At 39.4% G+C, this 23,934-nt stretch overlaps 3 protein-coding genes across 3 annotated transcripts; all 3 read right to left on the bottom strand.

The window, feature by feature from the left end:
- Positions 1-176: 176 nt before the first annotated feature.
- aip (aryl hydrocarbon receptor interacting protein) lies at positions 177-5,326 on the bottom strand. Its single transcript, XM_020647302.3, has 7 exons — positions 5,169-5,326; positions 4,454-4,636; positions 3,301-3,489; positions 2,590-2,766; positions 2,346-2,487; positions 1,442-1,665; positions 177-1,317 (listed from the first exon to the last, which is right to left on the bottom strand). Exons 1-7 carry the CDS (start codon positions 5,265-5,267, stop codon positions 1,312-1,314), a joined length of 1,020 nt encoding a protein of 339 aa, XP_020502958.2. The 5' UTR covers positions 5,268-5,326; the 3' UTR covers positions 177-1,311.
- Positions 5,327-6,564: 1,238 nt separating this feature from the next.
- LOC109994121 (5-hydroxytryptamine receptor 4) lies at positions 6,565-8,488 on the bottom strand. The gene has a single exon (XM_065956910.1). It carries the CDS (start codon positions 8,428-8,430, stop codon positions 7,354-7,356), a length of 1,077 nt encoding a protein of 358 aa, XP_065812982.1. The 5' UTR covers positions 8,431-8,488; the 3' UTR covers positions 6,565-7,353.
- Positions 8,489-19,902: 11,414 nt separating this feature from the next.
- Positions 19,903-23,471, bottom strand: LOC109994142 (transcriptional regulatory protein AlgP). The gene is made up of 7 exons (XM_020647336.3): positions 23,201-23,471; positions 22,947-23,011; positions 22,714-22,856; positions 21,970-22,610; positions 21,507-21,571; positions 21,274-21,419; positions 19,903-21,014 (listed from the first exon to the last, which is right to left on the bottom strand). The coding sequence occupies exons 1-7, from the start codon at positions 23,453-23,455 to the stop codon at positions 20,914-20,916; spliced, it is 1,416 nt and encodes a 471-aa protein (XP_020502992.3). The 5' UTR covers positions 23,456-23,471; the 3' UTR covers positions 19,903-20,913.
- Positions 23,472-23,934: the final 463 nt, after the last annotated feature.

The raw sequence follows: 23,934 nt of genomic DNA, 5'->3' as shown, positions 1-23,934 counted from the left end.
ATCTTCACTACGGTCAACTCGGAGGTCGTTATCATTGCGGGTGCTGGGTTGGAGTAGCAGAGAGAATCCCTCCCATGATTCCCCGAGAGCCTCAAAAGTTATCTTTTGTTATTGTTTTGATTGAGAGCCCCCTGGCGGTGGAATTAACATACTGCGTTCAAAACAACACAATTCAGGGGATTAACATTTATTTTTCAATTACATAATCACAGCCTCGGTAACATCTCAGCGTACACAGATTCAGCTAGCTCTGCCGCACATACTCAAAAAGTACTTCCCTTCAACAAGACGTTACAAGAAGCTCTTAACAAGTGAAGGAGACGCTGAGGGTTTTGAAGAACCAAAAACAACACAATTGAAGTATAACATATATGAAGGTGGTACAAAGGAGAAAGCAAAGTAACACAAGCCCATGTGTGTTATAAAGTGATTGTCACAGTCAGCTCTGCGTCCCCAGGAGGAAGTAATGGTCTAATGTGTATTCCAGTGCCACTGCAGTGACCAGAGAATCGAAAAAGGGCGTCTAATGATTCAAGGCAGAGGTTTGTGTGAGAGTGTTCATGATTTCCCTTGTGCAAAAACAAATATAATATATATTTAGGGGTTTCTCAATTCTACGCATTTCTGTTTGGTTTTTATTTTTTAGGCTTACGATTGCAAGTGTTTTTTCAGGAAATCCAACAGCTCTGCACATTTCCAGAGAAAGCGGAAAACAAAAAAAAATGCTAAAGCTACTCATTTAAAATACATTGGTGAATTGGTGTTTGCTAAATACTAAGTTGCTATAAAATGACTTCACAAACTGCAGATACATACATCATTCATTATATGAAAAAAAAAAATCTTACTGCAGCATTTCCTGTGAATATTGATGCCTTAGATAACATTCGATATGCGGCCAATTACTCAGAGCAAGTTATTTAGCGTAATTGTCTGAAAACACAACAGACTATATATAAGTAGATGTAATCCGGACTTCTTGGAGACTGAAGACGATGATACTTGAAGTGTGTTGTGCTGCTGACCAGGACGGACATCAGGTCTCTGTCTTTAAAGTCAAGCTGATGATATCGGCAATCGATCGGGAAATTAACATTTTAAGTGAAGGACTTGTACCAGATAAATAAGGCAGACAAACAGGATTGGTATAATAGGTGTGACCTGCTGGTGCAATTGTGTGGGGAGCCAGACAGTGTGAGTGTTTGGCTTGGGCGCATGGCTAAAACTGGAACAGCAGCAATGTCTAATGTCTCTCTCTCTCCTCCATCTTGAAATTACCAGACATCCTCTTGTTCCAAGCCACTTTGAGGTTCAACCCTGTGAGGAGGAAGAACAGACATTTCTTACACTTCAGAGTATTTCATCTAGAAAAAAAAAAAACATGTCAAGAAAACACCTGAGGCCAGGAAGAGGCTAATCGCAAAAAGAAAGGGCGACTGACTGTAGTGGCAGTGGCAGGTGTTTTGTTGAATAGCCCTTTGTAGCGACCCTTTTCCTCCTTCTCTTTGGAGCGGATCCTGTCCTCCATGGCCCTCAGCTCCTTGGCAACAGATGGTTCCAGAGACGGGTCCAGCTCCAACACTTTAGCGAAGTCCGCCCGGGCCTCTGTCTCGTTCCACACTGCAGCGTGGGCCTTCGCTCGCTTATAGAAGGCCTTCAAATTGTCTGTAGGAAAACAGAGAGGGAGGACATATTATAGTCCTTTTCCACCTTTTCGAAACATTCCAAAGTGGTCTAAATGAAACATCTGTGCTGTGCTTTGGTCAAAATATACTGTAACATCAATCAAGCACCAGAGGAGGATTTTGACCCTGTATAAACCAGTGCTGCGCACTGAGAACGCAGCCAGTGGGTGTTGACGGACGAGGGTGTACAGAGCCGTATCAGACCGGAGCAGACACTCAATGCACACGTATCTGGTGGAAGTTCGGTGTCACAGTGCCACAGCTGTTTTACACACAACTGGCACTAATGCTTTCTTCTTTTGTTAATAACTAGAGATTAGCAAACAGCTTTCATATGCACTATAGCCAGTAGTGCTACAGTAAACAATAGAACATTTGATTTTTAGGACGAGATAATAATCTTTGATTTTTCAAGATATTTATCTGAAGGAAAATGAGAAATAAAAAATCTAGGAAGGATGTGATAAGAGTTTCTTTCAATAGCAACATGTTACAATCTGTAGTACTAACAGTGCTCTGACTCATGGCTGTAAATAATAGTTTGTTATTTATCACCTTGTTAAGTATTGTGATTGTACTGTCTATATTGTTTGCTGTGTGTGTTAATTGCCCGAGTGGCGAGTGTGTTTTCCCACCACAGCTCTGACAACAAAGCCCTACCCTCATATTTGAAGACCAAAGACGTGCAGTGTTCGATGACTTCGTAGTACTGGCCCTGTAGCAGCTTGCACTGGCAGTAGTTGAGGAGCAGTGGTGTGATCATGAGGTCCAACTTTACCCACGCTTCATCTCCAGGATGCTCCTACCAGGGGAGACAAAAGTCACAGAGTAGAGTTTGTTACAACATCAAACTTAAAAAAAACAAAACAGATTTGGATTTTCTTTGATTAAAATGTGACCTTACTTTCATCTGTAGATTTTTCAAGCAGGCGATGCCATTGTAATACTTCTCTGAGGCTTCCTTAACCTGGCCCTGTTTGAAAAGCATGTTGCCCTCCTCATGGATCTGAGGTACAAGCTCGAGTTTCTCTTTGTCTGTCATAGCCCAAACATCGAGCTGGAAAGATCCCGGAGGCAGAACCTGACAGGGACAGGAAGAGGAGGAAGATCATCAGCTGTTAGAGCTTCAATCAGAGAAGGGTCAAATTAAAAAGATTTCTTGACTGGATGTTTTCCTTTAGGGAGGCTTTAAACGTCTGTTTTGCTTCACTGTGTTATGGAGGTGTTCATCCAACTCAATCATAATACTGTCATGTTGGACTACTTTACAGTGCGTTCCCTTTACCTCAGGACTCACATCTCAGAGATGGGATTGACGTCACATCCGCGTTAACCACGTTCCAGTTACAAGTTGGTAACAAGTCGGAAAAGCAACATCGCCGCCTCCAGGAGCACCTTTCTTTTGTTAGCTTATGCTTGGCAATAACAGCACACTACCTGATAGTTTGTGCTAGAAAATAACATGTCCACAGATAGAAGTGATTGTACCCGACCTAGAAACAGCTCTACATGTCAGTGTAGCATATTTGAGTTTCCCTCTGGATTAATAAAGTATCTCTCTATCGATCTATTGCTCCTTTAATATTAAACTTTGGGCCTCCCCCTGCCTACTCACCTCCAGCAGCTCGATAGTGAAGACGAGAGGCTGTGGACTGGCCTGAAGCTGATCCAGATCCTTGTGCCCTAGAGAGTGGTGGGAGTGGATCTGGGCAATGCCGCAGCAATGTCTCTGGCCTTCCAGGGGATCTTTACCAGCACTGATGTTTCTCAGGGACTGTGACACTAGCGGGTAGAGTGCTGTGTGCTGAGGGGAGAGCAGAAATGGTCAAATGTGCAGAAATAACACATTGCTGTTCAATTGCACCCTTGCTGACAAGTAATAATAGCAATTAATAACAATAATAATAATAAAAACAAGAGTTTACAAAGTGCTTAAGTGTTGTGGCAACCAAGAAAAACAAATCTCAGGAACAATCAAATTATAAAAACACTGTAGGCCCCATGTCCACCTAGCGTTTTTTTCTCAGCGCCAGCGTCTTTTTTCAGTTGTTTGTTTGTTAGAGAGCGTTCGCAGCAGGAAGCAACCGCCTGGATGACAAGTGCACCGCTCTGCGTCTTTTTCCCCCCTGCCGTTTTAGTGCTGCCGCTCCGAGCGCTTGAGTTGAAAATCTTTCAACTTTTCAGAAAAGTCACTGTTGACGTCACAGCGGCGTTCTTTTCAAAATGTATGAGATTCCCTGTATTTTAGCCTCCTACAGATTGTATCTTGTACTCACATCGTCCTTGCTCCGTGTCCTCTGGGGGGGGGGGGGGGGGGGGGAACTATCTCAAATAAAAAAACATGCAGTAAAAAGTAACGGACAGCGGTCGTTGTCAACAGACTGTTGTCAGATGTGCAGCACTTTTCTTCTCAGAGCACAAATGCCTCATACAGACACTGTATGCGCACAGCCAGCACTTTTTTCTGCCCGGAAAAAAAAAAACCCGCTAGGTGGACACGTGGGTTTCACAATGCAGTAAGAGAGGAAACAGAAGAGAAATGAGTGAGGACATAAAAAGCAGGCAAACAGAATAAATGAAGCAAGAAGAAGTAAATGCAATAAAAACATTTTGAATGAAAGACACATTTAGCAAAAAAAAAGATTTAACAATAAGTTAAAGATCAAACAATATGATTAAAACGCAAAGAGAAGATAACATCACATAAAAAGATCTTTAAAAAGTGAAGGACCTTAGTGCATGCCATGTCTGTTTCAAAGCCCACTAACCTTGGTGTCGCAGGTAAATTCTGAAACCTCGCCTTGTCTCATGGTGATGACCACTCTCTCCCAAGCAGCTAGTTTAAACTTCTTGCCCAAGATGAGCTCCATGGGTTTGCTGCAATCCCCCATGGTCCTGGAATCATCCAGCACCGTGCCATCACACAGGCTGGTGCGATAATGGAAAACCACCTGGTGAAACAAGGACAGCACACCATTACACACAAATCTACAATAAAAAAAAAAAAACTACTTTGACATAATCATTGTAATAACTCTTGTGTACTGAACACATAAAAGCAATCTGCACTACTTTTTGACGAGCCTGATCCGAGTCTACTCGCTCTGAAACTTTCTAACCAATCAAAGCCATGAACACTTGATTGACAGTACAGGCTGGCCAACCAAGTCTTCAAAAACACACCCCCATCCTGTCCCGCCCCCCTGGATGTTTCCATCAGATGAGGAAAAAAATAAAAAATAAGCTAGATGGGAGAACACAACGGGATTAAAATATATATATAAATCTAACGTTTTATCACCATAGATACAGAAAGCCCATAAACTATCAGTAAAGGTTGAACAAGAGCGCGATGTTTTAGTTGCTAGAATCAGAGTGTGTTATGTTAGCCGTTAGCATTAGCTTAAATGCTTCGTCGCATTTCTCAGTCCGAGTCAGAGATCTGGACTGAAGCCTTCTCATCGCTCACTCAGGTGTTGTTACCTTTGTTCCATTTGGAAAAGTCGACAGCTCTCCTTTACCGGGACTGACCAATTTCTTTCTTATCCCTTCCTCGAGAAGCTTGCGTGCCTCCTCCTCCATCCTTGACTCGTCTCGGTTTCCGACTGAAAACGAAGTTCGCCGAAGCTCAATCGTTTCGTGTGACGTCACTGCGCGTCTACGCTTCGAAAGCAAGGCGTTAGAGCGCCCTCTACACGTGGATACGGAGTAGTAAATGCAGTGCAAAAACAACAGTGCAAAGATGCTCAAACAACAAAAACAGTGCAAGTACGAAACATTTTAACCTAAATATAAATATAAATATAAATAACAGTGTCAATTTAAATACAACTTAAAGCTTAAACTTAACTTTAACTATTCAAGTTAACTATTATAAATATACAAATATATAGAACTAAATATACAGACGTACAAAAGTACACTCAGTTTACTGCACATTGCACATATTGCACAAGTTTACTTTTTCTTTAAATTTTATTTTATTTCATTTACCATTTTGTACCTTTTGCACAATTTAGAATTTATTACTGTAAATATTGTTTATCTTATTTTTACCTCATTTTATTTGATCTATTTTACCTTATTTTGGTTGTATTGCACCGTGGGACGGAGACAAACTCAATTTCGATTCCACTGTGTGTCTGGCATATTTTGGAATTGACAATAAAGTTGACTTTGACTTTGATTTTGAACTTAAAAATATAAAATGTAAAGGAGTAGATATAAGTGGACAGTGATCGGACTAACAGATGTAAACAGATGTAACCAGAACTATGTGCAGTAGTGACCAGATGTAAACAGAACTATGTGCAGTAAACAAGAAATAAATATGTATATACAGAGCTATGTGCAAGTAGGCTAAATACTAAATGATAAGTTAATAAGGTGCATGGTGAATAATGGAACAACAGAACTAATATATACAATATAACTGTAAAGGTAAAAACTGCGTTACAGGCTGCCCTATATAATGAAGAATTATCTTTTCTGCAACATAACACAACAAAGAAAAATCTTCAACTTCTTTTATAGATTTCAATAAACATAAAATAGCAAGTTTAAATCAATCTATCTATGAACCAACACTAAAAAAAGGTTGTATTTCATTAGCGTGATACAGTTGTATGTTTGCAGGTGCAGAAAATAAATTTGATTGGATTATGGTAAATAATAACAGCCTTTCACACCTTCACAGTGCTGTCAAACTGACTTAAAACCTGCTGAGCCATAGGTTTAGTTTGAGCCAACGTTAGTTTATTTTCTTCTGAAACATATACAAAACGTGATTGTTTGAATGGAAAAAAGACTTTTTTGAATTAATCAGTAGTAATAATGACTAATAAATTGGACCCCGACCATATGCAGAATATTTATTGTCATCATCGTCATTATCTTCACTAACAGACTCAGGGAGTGCATTAAAAACAGAAAATGATAAAAAAACAAGGTCAAAAACAAACAACAAAAAGAACACCACTGATTTTATTTTTTTTTAAAACGCTTTACCAGTCTCTCCACAGGGATGACTGGTATAACACAGAAATATGATTCATCAGCAGCATTGTAGTGGAATTCTGAGAATCCTTAGGAGAAATATATCATGTTTCTCATATGAGCCTGGAACGTGTTGACTCCTGCATTAAAAAAACACTTCACTTCATGTAATATTACATTTTTAATATTTGTACATAGAGGTTAAATAATAAACCGATTCTGATTCTGACTTGCACTATCACATCTTTTTTTTGTGGTAATATCCTCATAGACTCATTATAAGTAATTTTCTACTTTTGCTGACCCTTTTATACTTAGCCCAGAAAAGAGTATTATAAAGTATGCTCTATTGAGACTTATCTTGACAGGGTCAGAACACATACAGAATTTACTTGAAACATCTCAAAGGCTGCTGGACAAAGCTGACATTGAAAGGTCTTTTTCTGTCTCAAAATAAAGCAAAGGATTTTTTTACATAACCGTTGAAGCCACTTGATTTTGGTTGGTTGGACTTCACTGATAGTTTTTATATTTAATTTACATATTTATTCACACATGATTCAATACTTTTGATAAAAAAGGCGTAAGACCTGTCTCAATTGTCCCATTGATTCACAGAAATCCTCACTATTGAGTAAAATTAGTTTGTGTACACAAAATATCCAGACTTGTTCTATCGTTTATCTGCACGCTCATTTGCCTCTTTCCTGGTGTGAGATAGCTCCATCCAAGGGGAGGATCCTGGCAGGAAGACCCTGCAGCCAATGAACATGAGGAAAGCCCTACGGAAGGAACGGTTGAAGAAACCATAAAGGAAGGGATTAAGAGACGAGTTGATATATCCTAGCCACAAAAATATATCCCAAACAACACCCTCGGTGCTGTAGTCAATGAAGGGGTCTACAATGTTGACTGTAAAGAAGGGCATCCAGAAGAGAAGGAAAACACCCATGATGATACCCAAAGTTTTAGCTGCCTTCCTTTCTCTCTTCATGGTGTTCCGGTGCTTTTGTTTCTTACTCGAGTCCTTGCCCACTCCAGCAGCCATCTGGCTTTCCATGGCGCTGATCTGCATGGCCTGCCTTTTGGCAGCTTTAAAGATCTTCCAGTAGGCTATTAGCATGATAGCCATTGGTAAGTAAAAGGCTACCAAGGAGGCCATGACAGCATAAACACGGTTGACTAAAAACACGCACACATTGTTAGGGAGCACAATGTTAACACCTGCGATATGGAGATTAAGCATAATGGGGCCAAAGGAAATAAGCATGGGTACAACCCAACACACAACAATAAAGAAAGTGACCCGACAGTGGGACATCTTTAAAGAGTATACAAGGGGGTTACAGACGGCATAGTAGCGGTCAAAGGCAATGCAGCTCAGATGGAATATGGAGGCAGTGCAGAGCATGACATCCAGACTGGAGTGAAGCCCACAAAAAGGAACACCAAAGTACCAGCATCCCTCCACAGTCCGAATCATACTGTAAGGCATCACCACCAGTCCAACAAGGCAGTCAGCCACTGCCAGGGACATGACAAAGGAGTTTGTGGGCGACTGCAATTGCTTGAAGTAGGCAATAGACAAGACCACCAGGAAGTTCCCCACCACTGTGCAGACAATGCCAACAGAGAGGAAGGCATACAGGAAAATACGAGAGGCCTGGTTCCTCAATGTGTGACAGGAGTAAAGTTCATCCTGAAGAGATGTGTTGGTATCAGCGACCAATCCCAAGCTGACGTTATCCATGGTTTAATCAAACCTGTCCAAACACACAAGACAATGGAATGTTTTGATCTGAATTGCAAAAAAGGAGGCATTTTGAAGCAGCTTGCCCACACTCCTTTACATTACATTCAAAGTTGACAAACCAACCAGAGTTGAAGAAGAAGATAGACTTTATTAATCCCGCGAGGGGAATTCAATTTTTACACTCTGTTATTGAGACATGAAACACACACATAGGCTGAAATACACACACATACACAAACAAGATTCTTACATGCATTATTGGAGAGATGTCAGAGTAAGGGGGGCTGCCCACAGTGAACGCTCCTGAGCTGCTGGTGGTGGTGTGTGTGTGTGTGTGTGTGGGGGGGGGGTCGGTACTTTTGCTCGAGGGGAAATTTGTTTCGTAGCCAGGTGAGAACAATACGGAAAAAAAAAGAAAAGATAAACACCGTGAACGGCATTAAATACATAAATACAAGAGTTCATCAGGTAACAACAGGAAACTGAGAATGTCTAAACACGTCCATAAAACCATCATCAAAAACCAGAATAAAAACCCATTATCAGTCTTCAGGGTCATCATTGGAGTTCAGGAGATTGATGGCCTGAGTAATAAAATCATTTGTTGGATTTGGCTTTTGGCAATCTGTATCTCCTGCCTGAAGGCAGAAGCTCAAACTCACCAAACAGAGGATGTTGAGGACACTGTAAGATCGATGTCTCGAACCTTAGCTGCAGCTCTCTTTCTGAAGGTGAGTCACAGATCAGGTAATTTCACCCCAATTATCTAACTGGCCACTTTAATGTGTTGCAACCGGTTTTTGTCTCCAGTTCCCAACCCAAGTCCCTTCAGACTGAGCTATTGCATCCTGTTGTGTTTGTTTCAAATACAATTAGGGTTCTTCTATATCATTAGTTAGTTAATAGTTAATAGTTAGTTCATCTCTAGGCTGTAAACTTTAGTTTGCTTCACATATGGATCACATCACACTGTTGTTCTGAAAGGCACAAGTTCTAATTTTGTTGCCATATCCAAGTTGCCATTGTATTGCTTTCTGTCAAAAGCATAGCCCATGATATTGTCATCAACTCAGATCTTGATAAATTTAGAAGACAGACATATTACTGCTTTCTGCCTGTGTGAACCCGTACATGGATTTGATTGTCATAAAATTAATCATATTAAATATCCAAAGCCAGTTGGTCACAACGAACAGATGTTGTGAGCTGTCTTGCAACAAATTTAATGAACACCTCAGGGACTCTGCAGTGTTGATCTGAGAGTGATGAGGGGTGAAAATTAAGGTTTTTTCTTTTACTAGTATTCATGTATAGTTGTAATAATAAAAATAATAATAATAAAACAGCATTTTTCAATAATAATAACCTTCTGTAAACCATTATCGAAGGGTTCTTTTAAGAAGGGACTTTTAAGAGATACCAAAAATACTTTGAGAAAATCATTAGCTGTTACAGTAGAGATCAGAGGTAATGCAAGGAGTCTTTTTTATTCTATGTTTTGTCTGTAAAGATGCTCAAACTAAATTTATGAGATCACATTTTTTTTTGTTAAAAGCCCAGCAGCAATGTTCTCTAAAGTCTGGCATTCATCAAAAGATAAGTGATTCAGGCATGTAAAACGACGTTGCCATGATCAAGTCACATTGAGTTAAAAGGTTAAAAGCCTGTCACGCTGTCTTTGTGCATTCAAAAGTAAAGACTGATTTTATTTCTGAAATATTTCTGAGATGATAAAAAATTCAAATTAAGTATACAAGCTTTATAGTGTAATACTCAAAAATGTAAATTACTGTCAAATCAAACAAGACTTAAAATTGGTTATTTAGAGTTTTAAGAGCTTCAGGTCCTTTAAATTCAACTTGATTAAAAAAACAAACAGATTATATCAGACACTATACCAGAAAATGTAATCAATGGCTCACCTGTTAAGCAGATGATCCCCTGTCCTCATGTCTGCAGCAAACTGCATGTATGCAAACCTGGTTTTTACTAATATGAGAGGGATGGGAGGGGTGGGTCTGTAATGAATACATGCAACAATAATCACGGGCAAACAATACAGACTGCTACCAAATCCCCAGCCATCTCCACTCAAACTGACTACACAAAGAGCATCCAGGATGCATGCATATTTTTGATTTCCTTTCCACTCTGCCGTTCATATATTTGAGGGTTGAATAAGAGCAGAGAAGCATCTTAACAAGATTTACTGTAATAATCATAGGCTACATATATTACTGAGGTTTGTGAGAAATTTTGTGGTTCCAAAAAATATACAGATAGAAATTATATTTGAAACTTAATAGGAGAACAACATTACCACAAACATTTTTTGAGGAAGCAGAACTTAAATTGTTGCTATTTTTATTCAAAACAGCACAAGGAAGCATAATAAAGAAAGCACAATTTGGACTCTAGGGCTTAGATGTCTGTGGTTATGGTCCTTTAGGGCCCAGGCATAGGGTTTATTAGTGTTTGGTCAGGGAGAGGCAGTGTTCATCTTTTTCTTCTTCTCATCCTTTTATCTTTCGGGGGGCTACCTCATCAACATCCACCCTTTTTTTAAGTTACAGCTTTGTTAAAAACACAACACACCTCCTTTCTCGCTATCCTCCCTACCCCATCAAAACATATCTTTTTTGTGCCTGACACAAATTCTTACAAAAAAAAAGAAAAACTATGCACGTCCCTAGTGGGTGCTGGGTTAAAACGAACAGGCATTAAGACACAAAAAGATCAGAACACCAAGGATACTTGCAAGTCTCCAAAGTCTGAGGAAGAGCATGTTTGAAACAACAATTGTTGCTAAAAACCTCCTTTAATTGGAGCTCTTTGGTGTGTGGGCTTAAATTGATAAAAACAAGTCAGCCTAACTGGTGTCATCATATGCTCTTTAATTCAACCTTAAACTGTTCAACAGTAACATTCAGTTAGTCTCCTTTAGCATACATGTAACATGCATTTACTTTTTAATTCTATAATGGTCAGTATTTGAAACCCCCAAGCGTTATCATTATAGCCTGTAAGAGTTAACAACAGACCTATGATGTCAAATCATATTTTACTGCTCTGTATCGGTTAAATCACAATCTGGAAAATATCATCTTAGGATGAGTTATTCGTGATCATACAAATCTATCATAGATGTAGCAAGGTGTGATGAGGGGTCTGTCTCAGCTTTTACACGGCTGCTTGAATGGGCTATTGATCCTGATTCCCATGTTACTCAGTTCAACAGTCTACTACTACAATTTGATGAACAATATGTGTTATGCATAGTTAGGTTTACATAGCTGACCTGATTGATGGGCAGGCGCAGTGTAATGTTTTGTCAATAGGCTTAAAACTTGCCTCAGCTCCAGCCCTTTGCTTGTTGTTAGGTTGACTGAAAGTTAGGCTGAGACTTGATTTCCAGCATGGCGGCTGCCCCCGATGAGCCTCTGAAGCCCCCTGCAGTAACAGATGGGTGGCATCACTCAGACTTCATCCATTAATATTTAAAGTCAATGGCATATGGACAAGTTTTTCCATGTCCTGCTGGGACAAATGTTGTCTAATTCTTGATATATACTTCTGGGACTAGTAGCCAACTTTGTAATTGTCTTCAAGTGGCTTTTACAATTCAGGTGAGTCTGACATGGGAGATGCTTAGGCCTACCACTTGTCAAGCCAACATTGGCTTGACAAGTTTTGGGTTTTAACTCTCTCAGTAGTGTGCTTCGCGTAGGCTACTCTACTGCAAATATTAATAAAAATATTGTTTACCTTTTTTATTAAAAAGGGATAATATATTTGGGTCGACAATTCAGTTTGTAATGCTGCTTTTATTTTGAAGTTTCATTTGAAACGTTGTTAGGCTGCTCTCGCGTGAGACTGACATCAACCACAAGCAAGCAACAAGAATGTTCTTTAGTGCTTCGTTTAAAGTTTATGCTGGGCGAATATGGAAATTATCCCCTCTCCGTAGAATGCATTCAACGAGGTAATTTTTTTTTTTTTTTTTTGTGTCTGTATTTTACTTAAAGTAAAATTGTATCCACGTGTTGTGCATGCTTTTATTAATGTTTCACTAACATTTTGTGTTTGTCACGTTTGTGTTTAGTTTTCACGGTGAATTTGGAGGATAGGTTTGAAATAAACCAGTTGGAAGAAAGACACTTTTGTCTGCCTGAGTTTCAGCGAAAATTCGCACTGTTAATTGACGTGAGAGGGCATTAAATTGACGACTGACGGGAAGATCGCAGGACCACCGGAAGGATGGGCACGCACGTTAATTTCCAAACAAAGCCATTAAGAGTTGTCCGAGGAGAGTGCTTCTGTAAGGGTTTGCAAAAAATGTTACAGTGAATAATTGCTGTTGTGTGTTCTTTCAGTTATTTGCTCTGATATTTTAAAGAAGCCTGCTGTTTATTGATACATTTAAGGTGCAAAGGTTAAAGGGTATGTAAATTTTTTATACTTTAACTTTCAAAGTAACCTTAGGGTATATTTTGAATTTAAGGTTTATATAGGCTATATTAATATATTAATAATGCTTTTTTTTTAACGAACTTACTTTGCTTTTGTAACAAACTACTTTATCAACTGGGAGGACGTTTAAGAAGCTCAAATAAGATTACTAGCGTTTTAAAAACGCTGGCCGCCCCCCTAATATGATGGTAGGGGAAACACTGCGTTATTACATCAGGTGATTCGTGTATAAGGAGGCTTATTGATGATGAACATTATCCTAACTACATCCTAGGAGTGCAGGACAGCATCTGCAGGAAGCAGCTGCACAAAAACACTGAAATGAAGCATCTGTTTTGACCGTTTTGACATGAGCGTTGCATCTAAATTGGTGCATTTAGAAGAGAGATGTACGGACAGCTGACCTTTCCCTCTCACTTCCCTATCTCTCTGAAGCTGACGTGAATCTATTCTTTCTCTTGGTTCTGCATCTTGATAACAAGCCTCTCCACTGGAGGCTCATCTCTTGTGATAACGTAATTGCAGGTGAAACTTTTTTTGTGTTACACAGAGCCTCTGAAGTAAAAAATACGTGAAAATAAATTACCCGATAGCAAATCCGTACCCACAGTTTTCAAATCCGAGCACCAAACTGTGGTCATGGTTTCATTAGATGAGCCTTAGCAGCAGGCCATCCCCACCAACGACATTGCATCGGGAAACCGTGAGCTCCGGTCATGTGGACACGAGTAGTTCGGCTTTAGGTGCAAAAGAGTCTACAGCTTTATCCTGCAGTGTACGCTGTGTTTGCCCAGAGAACAGGAGCTTTACATCAAACCTGCGCAAACAGAGGTGAGTTAAACATGATTGCATTGTCAATGCGTTTCCAAAAGTAATGTGTTTTTACAAATGAAGTTGCAGTACTTATAACATATTAGCCAGTAAGGGCCCGTGTCCACCTGGTGTGTTTTTTCTTTTTCAATTGTTTTCATTGAGGAGAGAGCGTTTGCATCAGCAGGCAGCCACCTGGAGAAAAAACGCAGCACCCAGCATCTTTTTACCGAGCGCTCTGCCTTTTTTTGTGCGGTTGCTTCGAGCGCTCAAACTGAAAATCTTTCAATTTTTCAGAAATGCGCTGTTGATGTAATTGGCACTCCTTTCTAAATTGTATGATATTCCCTGTAGTTTTGCCGCCTATGGATCGTGTCTTGTACCCACATCCTCGTTGCTCCGTGTCTGATTGAGAAAATGATAAAAAACATACAGGAAAAATTAATGTAGCCTTGACGGTCATACAGCGACCGCTGTCAACAGACTGTTGTCATAGAGACAGGAGGGACAGGCAGCGCTTTCCTTTTCAGCGCGCAAACCCTTCATGCAAGCACAGCTGAGCACACAGCTAGCTCTTTTCTGCCTGGAAAAAACGCTAGGTGGACACGGGGCCTATTATGTTGAGTTCACAGCTGAGCAGATGGTCATGTATTTAAAGCAAGATCACTATTTTAAAGCAGCAATGAACCAGGTTTGGAAAAAAGACTTGGATTTTCAGTTAATACCTTACATATTCACAGCAATTTCAGAATTTCTTATACTCTCATTTTTTTCTAATAAAAAGGTATTATTATAGTGCCCAAACATAAAGTCAGGCACTATCACTCATGCATCCATCATTAGTCAATGAAATTTGGAATGGAAAATGAAATACAATTAAAATTACAAGCTGTAAGAATATAAATCGTGTTACTACAGGTCTTGGCCACATGGGAGAGAACGGGCTGAAGAAAGTGGGCATCGTTTAGCAGATGAAGAGGAATTTTTCTCCTCAATTAAGCCCAGAAGGTCATCAGGTAAAGGTGAGCTGGATGGGTCATGTGGCTGTTCTTCAAACAAGATGGACTCTACGAGTTAGGCTGCTATAGGCTTAGATTGCCGGGGGAATTCATATCATAATACTGCATGTCGCTATCTGTAAATCTTAGTTACTAACCACATATTTTCCTGGGAGCTCCTGAGCTCTCATATCTCGTAGGGTATGCTGGAACGTTGGTTGGGACGGCCTGCTGCTATGGACACCCTCCTCCTGTTGGTCCCTATCCTTCCTGCATCTCCCTCTGTCCCATTTTTCAAGCCCGGCGCAGTTTCGCCAGATGGCTGTTCATCATGAGCCTGGATTTGCCCAAGATTTCTGCCTCTTTGCTAAATGTTGCTAAGTGCTGTGCTCACGATGGATTAAAGTTGGGTCTTTGTAATATAGCAGCGAGTAAGGTCTTTTGCATTGCATTTGATGTAATGAAGGCTTTACTTTAATCAAACAACCAGGTTTGAGATTCATATTTAATTTTTCTGTTCTTGGAAAGAAACAGAACCATAACATAAGGCTACTTAATACTGTTCCTCCCTTATAAATGTAATGACAGTACATTTGTTTACTATTTAATGTCAGGCTCAAGATGGGCATGTTTCTGGTACAAGTGAAAGCCCTTTTATTCAAATGACATCAGTGTGATACCTGTGTTAGGCTGATTAATTTTCTTTTAAGAGAGAAAACATCTTGACAAAAACTTTTCACTAAAATTAATTGTATTGACTAAAAATGGACTAAAATGTATAAAATTATATATTGCTGCTTTTGTGTTGTATATACTGTACCGTTAGGGTCTCCTGTGCATGCATCTTACTTGCTTATGGCTTTTTCTGTTGCACAACCAGCAGGTTGACATATTTGATGTTAAGTCAAAGCTCATCAACTGTGGACATAATTGTAGATGCTACAAATATACATGAATGAATGGCAGCACAGCCAAGACTTTGAATAAGACTGTCATTTTTAAATGAAAACACCTGGGTTGGGGGTCACTAAAGTGTCTAGTCATTAGTAGGAATTATATTGGCCATACTTGCAAAAATAGTAACTTCTTGTTAGTTTTATTTATTTATTTTTTGCAATAATAAACATCTTAATATTCATCAATAGTTGTAAGAAAACAATGTATAACAGTATTAAACACAGACACAAAAAGGGGAAGACATAAAATTACAAATGAGATTTTACGTACATACAATATATGAAATAAGATCATTGATTCACATGGAGGCAAATTCATTTGGTTCGTCCCCCTTAAACAGCTTTCATCATTCCCTTTCATGATTTTCAATGTGCAGTCGAGCAAAGCCACTCATCGGGGCTTGAATATCTTGGGCCTCAGTCAGTGACAGATGTACCTCAAGTGTGACTGATGTGATCTAATTAAACATGGGGGATTTTTAATGAAGGGTGCTATATAAGGCCCATTGGCTTTTATTAACTATGAATTTTTCAGAACAGTCATTCATATGTGTAATGGAACAAGGTGTTGGACTGGCTGCACATCTGTTCTTTTGTTTCTCAAGTGAGCAGATGTTGATTCACAGGTTTTGTGTGAGCTATTTAATACGATTACGCTTTTCATTATCAGCTGTGTAACACTAACCAAAGGTACTATACTTTTATATGATCACTATCATCGATCAGTATATAATCTCGTTAATCTTTCTGAAGGAGGGACTATTTTTGCATTTGATTTCGGATGTCGGGAAATCTGAGTTTCTGGTTCTGTAGTTGGAATTACGACTTGGAAAATTTCAGTAGCCAAAATTAAAATCCAACATGGCTGTGCATCAACAACATTTAAGCTATAACTATTGTGTTAATTAGCAACACAGTCCTCTTTTTGTGTAAAAAAAAAAAAACAATCACACCGATCGTATCTTTTGGCTTATTGTCATGTTATTTTCGTGCACCTAATGTTTATAATTGGTAGGCTACTGCAGTCGAAATTCAAAACACTGGAGAGAGCTGTCTACCCTCGCCCCCTCCTCTCTAGAGTCAATGTGCACGCAGGTTACCATGTCGTGGACACTGACTCTTCAGTGTTAACTAGCTCTGTATTGGTCATGAAACCTTTCTGCGTTCTAACCTCTCTGCATTTTATAACAGCTCCTACAATATATATCCTAGTTTTACCAGGTTTCTGGTTGTGGAGCTTATTAGATAAACGCCAAGGCTTTTTAGGTTGGGTAGACTCAGTTACTGTATATCTGAACCAGTTGGAAACTTAGAAGGAGGCCATACTGGCTGCTTTGTTGTTGACAGAGAAGCCAGCACTTCAAAATAGCATGTTTCCTTAATGCCTGATGATATAGTTAGGTCATTTTATGATTTACTTAAGTAAATATCTCATATTGGACCTTTAAGACCCCCTTTTTTGATTCAGCTTATTCTAACAATTACCCATCTATTATTACTTTATCTATTTTACCAATGCAACACATCTTGCCTGCTAAAAAGGGGGTTCACATCCTAACTGAGGTACTTCCTGTTTTGCCAATTTAGCAAATTTACTAACACTTTCTTTGTTAGATTTCAGAATTAAATCCTGAGGCAACATATACCAATAATAGTGAATAACCCATGGAGTGTTTATTTAAGGCTTTGTGAATATGCATCCTGTGAAAGTCTGAAGTAAAAGCTTGAAACATTGCTCTTCAACCCTTTCAATACCTCTCTTAATATTTGTATGTTCATCAGAAATAGTTTTCCTTAAGTGGAGTTGTATTTTTACCTTATCATGCCCCTTGTTCTTGTGTTTAACCATATAGTGGTTTATTCCTCTGACTTGTGCATCAGTGGCCTGTGCGTATAATCCTTGAATGTAATCTTACAATGTGATGTGCAATGCGCCCTAAAATATCTTGTTCATGTATTTTTTGACTTATTTATTTAATTCTGTTGTCCTTAAAGGGATACTTTACCCATTTGCATTAAGCTTTGTATCATTAGAAACCTGGTAATATTTTTGAATGGTTGTGCATCCCGCACTCATTTTTCCCTGAGATGGGAAATCTTTGTATTTCTAAGTCTGAGAAGGAGCTTCCAGTGACGCAAAATTATGATTTTTGCGTCACTGGAAGCTGTTGCGGTTAGCGGGGTGAAACTACAACGCTAGTTCCTCATATTTTCGACCACTGAAGCTACAGACCAATCACAGATCAGTGGGTGGGAACTCACTCCCAGAATCGAAACTTAACGTCCGCCATATTGCTTGGAAGCTATGCCAACAGGCTCTATGGAGAAAGCTGATAATGGCGAAAAAATGTAAATAAAGCGGCGAGACGGCTGCTGACAGGCCCAAGACACTTTCTGTCTTTTCACGGCCAAGAAGGCACCAACTTCAAATGTGTATTTCACATTTCTACTACATATATGACCCAATGTCAATACAGATTCATGTTTCAACGGGTGAAGTATCCCTTTAAACTGTGCTTCCTATCTTGCCTGGCCCTTGTGTGTGTTATTACCCAAAGAAACCACACGAGGGTGTCAGCTTGCCAGCGATCATCTTTGTCAAGTACTGATTGGTTTTATTGTCTCTGACATACTCCATCAGTTGTTTGTATGTAAATGTATGCATGGTCTGGGTGGACTATGGAACTGAATTGCCCTCTGTGATCAATAAAGTTGTCTAAATCTAAGTTTGAGAAAGAGTAAGCCGACAAATATTATCAATGTTAGAATCAGTCAGTAAGCTTTCTATTTACTCTGTTTTATTCATTACTACTGAATATGACCCGACATCAGTCTTTTTGGTTTGACTCCCAAATTATTTTGGCATCATTAATTTGTGTTGTCCCTTTGTCACAGGGTTCAGTGTTTGTAGCCTCATTGTTAGAGTGGAACTTTTGTTCATAGTTATTGTTGTAGTACGAGGTGTCACAAAATCCCACGCACCATTGTCTGTTTTCGTCGGATTCATCTGTGGAACAGCTAATGTGGATGGCAGTTTGTGTGATATCCTGGAGTCTTTTAACATATTCAAAGAAAGTGGAGTTTGATGTGGGTAATCCAGGGGGGTGCTGGAAAGCATTGGGTATTGCTCATTGGTATGAGTCGGTGCAGCTCTGGAGAGTTGTACCGCTCCGTGAAACTGCTATGCTGACTGCAGCTGTAGATCAAACAAAGGTAAGCAGCCCTGTGGGCCCTGATAAAGCAACACAGAGCCGTGGGTGATCATCATTGGCAGTGTCTGTGCCATCCACACTTGCGATGTTATGCCAGGAAAGAATCATTGACACCATGGCAGCAGGCACAGGCAGGTCCACATAGTGAGGTAGACGGCATTGGGGAGGCAGCGTGGCAGGCTGACCACACGGTTATGCCAAATCACTTCCAATAGTTGAGTTCCTGGGATCAGTCCCAGGATTGTTCATGAATATATACCAATGAAAATAAACCAACATCATAAGAACCCAGCCAACCGTGAGCCCCTGAGACCAAGAGGATCAGATTATGTTGGCAACTAAAAGAGAAACATCAGAAGGGATAAGAGTAAATTAAAAGTTAAAAGCTATAAGAAGAGATTAAAGCAATTAAAGAGGTATAAAGAATAAAAAGAGAAGACAAAAGCATGAAATACAGCAATGCTAAATAGGGTCAATACATATGATGAACTGTATAAAAGGAATAAATAGCAGTAAAAAATAATAATAGTAGTAATAAGACTATGAAAGCGTTAATAGAGATAATAAACAAAACAAAGATATCCGTTAAAGTAATAAAATGAGGTTGTAGCAAGAGAAGAAAAACTACAATTTTTATTGAAAACATTGGTTAAACTATATCAAGTGAAACGTGTAAGATATTAAATACAATGTGGGTTAATAAAACATCATCTAACAAAATGAGAGCTGTATAAATGTATCCTTTATTTATTTATTCATCTTTTTTTAAAACTTTCAACTGTTTATTTTAATCTTTGCCCCGCCCTCCTGTTTTTCATTTATCATGGGGCCACACGAGGGTGCCAGCATGCCCGTGTGCATCTCTATTTCTTATTGCCTGTAACATACTCCAATTTTGATGTTTTTTTATTTTTTATAAATCAATTCATGGTTTGAGTAGACTGTAAAGATTTAACTGCTTTTTGGGCTCAATTAAGATGTCTGAACTGAACAGAAAATTAAAGTAGTATATCAATCACACCATTACATATAAATAGTTTAATTTGCCATCAAGTTGAGGTGTGAATACTTTTAAGTACAAATATATTTTGCTATATCTTTTTTTAAGAGAGATAAAAGAAATTAGAAAAAACAACTGGTGATTTTAAAGGCAATATTTTATACTTAAATGATGAATACAAAATGCACTTGTTCAACCCCAATATCAAAAAGAACATTCAAGAAGAAGGACTTTATTCAACCTGGGAATTAAAACAAATAATTTTGCTAAATGATATTATTGTACCTGGAATCTATAGACAAGCAGTAGCCCAATTGCCATCATTGACTTAAAAGTACAAAACCAGACATTTTATTCAATGTAACTATTATGCTCAACAGTACTATTGCACTCACTTAACTATGCTATGCCGTTAACCTTAGCTTCCTAAAACATGGTTGTAGTTAGATCTCTATGTTAAAATATGTTTTGAGTCTTTACCAACTGCATACTTGTTTTCAGATGAAAAACAATAATAATATAATATGAATTATTGGTCTCCACCAATATTCCTACTGAACTGCCACACCCAAATATTTTGGCTTGACAAACTACAACTGCACAGTTCTTCCTTCATTCGCATCTAGAAATTTATGTTTTGACATGCCTTTAACTGAAAATAAATAGTTGGTATTTAATAAAACATGTCCTCACAGTGCCATATAAAAATAGTACACAAAGAGACGTTTACAAAAAAAAGAATTGCAAGTTCTACAAAAACACAAAGTAGTCTCAAACATAGATAGTTTTAATCTTACAATCCTTTAGAGTATTTCTTTAAATAAATGAGAGAGGTAAAATTAAAATGAAAGAAAATATCTTTTTAGAATTTGACAAACAGTACACATCTTTTTACCATATGACATTGTACTGGTAACTTTCATAATGTACACCTCTTGTGCCTTTGGTTCTTGTTTCTTCGAAAATTTATTTTTTCCTCCGACTTTATAGCGTCAAGCTATTGCCTAAGTCAGTGAATCTGCCATTGGTGCTGGTTACAAGTCCATCAGCATCTGAGCCACAGTCAGCAGTGTTACTATTAGGACTACCAATGAGCCCATTGTAGGCCTTAGACTGTTTGATGTTGATGTTGCCTCTGAAATTTCAGAAAAAACAGAGGTATTACTCAGTGAAATCCTTCAGACGTAAAGTAACAAGATAAAATCAAAATACTGTCTTAGCCAGAGGTTCGGCCCAGCATTGAGTCCTTCTTATACGTTAATATTAAGAAATAAAAAGAATGACAAATTTGTCAATTTAACATGCATGTTGAATGCTATGTGCATCCATGTTTGTTAACAGAAGTAAATGTAAACCACAAATAAAAGATTACTTCAAGATGTCTGATAACTCACGTGTAGAGACACTGCCAGCAATAATGTTCAGGGATGTTGAGTTGCTTGTAAGTTCACGACTGAGAAGTGAAGTTGCACTGCTTGTTGCAGGTACTGAGCTTGAACTGTTGAACACAAGTGTTGAGGCGACAACCACTGATCCACTCCTACAGTGACAAAATGATAAATAAACATTTAATAAACAAGTGAGCGGTAAATTTCAAGGAAAAGAAAGTTAGGGAATTTTGTCTTACGTGAATGAGTTCACAATGGAGCGTCTGAAAGATGGTCCAAAGACCCTTACACAGACTTTGTTTACCTTAAGGAAAATATCAGTGTTTGATTATATAAAAAATAAATGGTTGAAAGCACATATAAAAACAATGATGTATTGATTAGGTTTGAATACAATTTGGAGCAAGATGCACTGTGTAATCTGATATTAAGTTCCATCTGAACAACTTAGCTAGAATGGAGTCAGAAATACTAAACAATGCCAGAAAGTAGATTATTGGCTGCAATTTTATGAATATATGGTATCTATTGATCTATTTTTAGGCACTAATTTAAGCAAAATCATTGTAGGATGACAGCCAATAGATACCGGGATTGCATTAAGTCATTTGCTCCCCTTTTGAACGCTACCAATACCAAAATTCAGTCTCATATATTTTACCAAGAATTTGTAAAAGAGATTGTTGTTCACAGTAATCTTACCTCTGTGACCACCGTTGTAGCTAAAGTCTGGAAAGCTGTTGAGGATGGGTTGGAGAGGTCTGATGTGAAAGTTTGGTTGAGACTAAATTGTAAACCCAAAGTTCCTTCACTGGATGTTGGAGAATCTGTTGCTGCCGGTGGAGCTGCCGTAGTGGCAGCTGCAGTAGGGGCAGCTGTTGTTACAGCTACAGAAGGAGCAGCAGTTGTTGCTGCCGGTGGAGCTGCAGTAGTGGCAGCTGCAGTAGGGGCAGCTGTTGTTGCTGCCGGTGGAGCTGCAGAAGGGGCAGCTGTTGTTGCAGCTACAGAAGGAGCAGCAGTTGTTGCTGCCGGTGGAGCTGCAGTAGTGGCAGCTGCAGTAGGGGCAGCTGTTGTTGCTGCCGGTGGAGCTGCAGAAGGGGCAGCTGTTGTTGCAGCTACAGAAGGAGCAGCAGTTGTTGCTGCCGGTGGAGCTGCAGTAGTGGCAGCTGCAGTAGGGGCAGCTGTTGTTGCTGCTGGTGGAGCTGCAGTAGTGGCAGCAGCTGCAGAAGGGGCAGCTGTTGTTGCAGCTACAGAAGGAGCAGCAGTTGTTGCTGCCGGTGGAGCTGCAGTAGTGGCAGCAGTTGTTGCTGCTGTTGGAGCTGCGGTAGTGGCAGCTGTAGAACCTAAACCGGAACAAATAATTAACAAAAAAAGAAAATATGGCATTAAGCATGCATGTACATACATTTGCAGGGTAAATTGATCTCTATGTCTCCAATTACTAACCTGCAGTCACACTGCCTGCTAAAACGTTCAGAGTTGAGTTGCTAGTTAGTTCACTGCTGAGTTGTGAGGTAGCAGTGCTTGTTGCAGGAACTGAACTTTGATTCGTGAACGTGAGGGTTGAGCTGACAACCACTGATCCACTCCTACGGTAAATAAAGGGAAACATATACTGTCAAAGCATGTGAGCCGCAAATACAAAGCAAAATTTGTGAGCAATTTCAATTTTGGCTTACATGAATGAGTTAACTTTGGCGCGAACAAAGCTTAGTCCATATAGTCTGCGACCCACTTCATTTAACTGAAAGACAACATTACTGTCAGTTGCTCATAGGTTGTGATTTGTTTGTTATGGAGGCTGCAACATGTTATTTGATAACTTATATTGTACAGATCTTTGTATCAGAACTTGTTTTTGTCTATAATGTGGAAAATTGTCTTTGGCTTCATAAGAATATTTGTGCATGGTAGGAGTGCATTGAAATCTTACCTGTGACTCCACTGTTGAAGCTAAAGCCTGAAACTCTGAGGAAGATGTGTTTAAGAGATCTGATGTAAATGTTTGGTTGAGACTAAACTGAAGACCCAGGGTTCCCTCACTAGCTGCAGTTTGACCAGCTGTAGCATTGGGAGTAGCTGATGTAATATTCACAGTCTGTAATGGGGTTGGTGCAGCTGTTGATGTGAGAGGTGGTGAGGTCATGTTGACAGGTGATGAGGTTGCATTGAAAGGTGGTGAGGTCATATTGACCGGCGCTGAGGTTATGTTTACAGGTGGTGGTGAGGTCATGTTGACAGGTGGTGAGGTCATGTTTACAGGTGGTGGTGAGGTCATGTTGACAGGTGGTGAGGTCATGTTGACAGGTGGTGGTAAGGTCATGTTGACAGGTGGTGGTGAGGTCATGTTTACAGGTGGTGGTGAGGTCATGTTGACAGGTGGTGAGGTTATGTTGACAGGTGGTGGTGAGGTCATGTTGACAGGTGGTGGTGAGGTCATGTTGACAGGTGGTGGTGAGGTCATGTTGACAGGTGGTGGTGAGGTCATGTTGACAGGTGGTGAGGTTATGTTTACAGGTGGTGGTGAGGTCATGTTGACAGGTGGTGAGGTCATGTTGACAGGTGGTGGTGAGGTCATGTTGACAGGTGGTGGTGAGGTCATGTTGACAGGTGGTGAGGTTATGTTTACAGGTGGTGGTGAGGTCATGTTGACAGGTGGTGAGGTCA

This window comes from Labrus bergylta, chromosome 1, assembly GCF_963930695.1.
Source record: "Labrus bergylta chromosome 1, fLabBer1.1, whole genome shotgun sequence".
Taxonomy (NCBI): Eukaryota; Metazoa; Chordata; class Actinopteri; order Labriformes; family Labridae; genus Labrus; species Labrus bergylta.
Note: the sequence above shows the minus strand (reverse complement) of the source record. Positions and strands in the feature narration are given on the sequence as shown.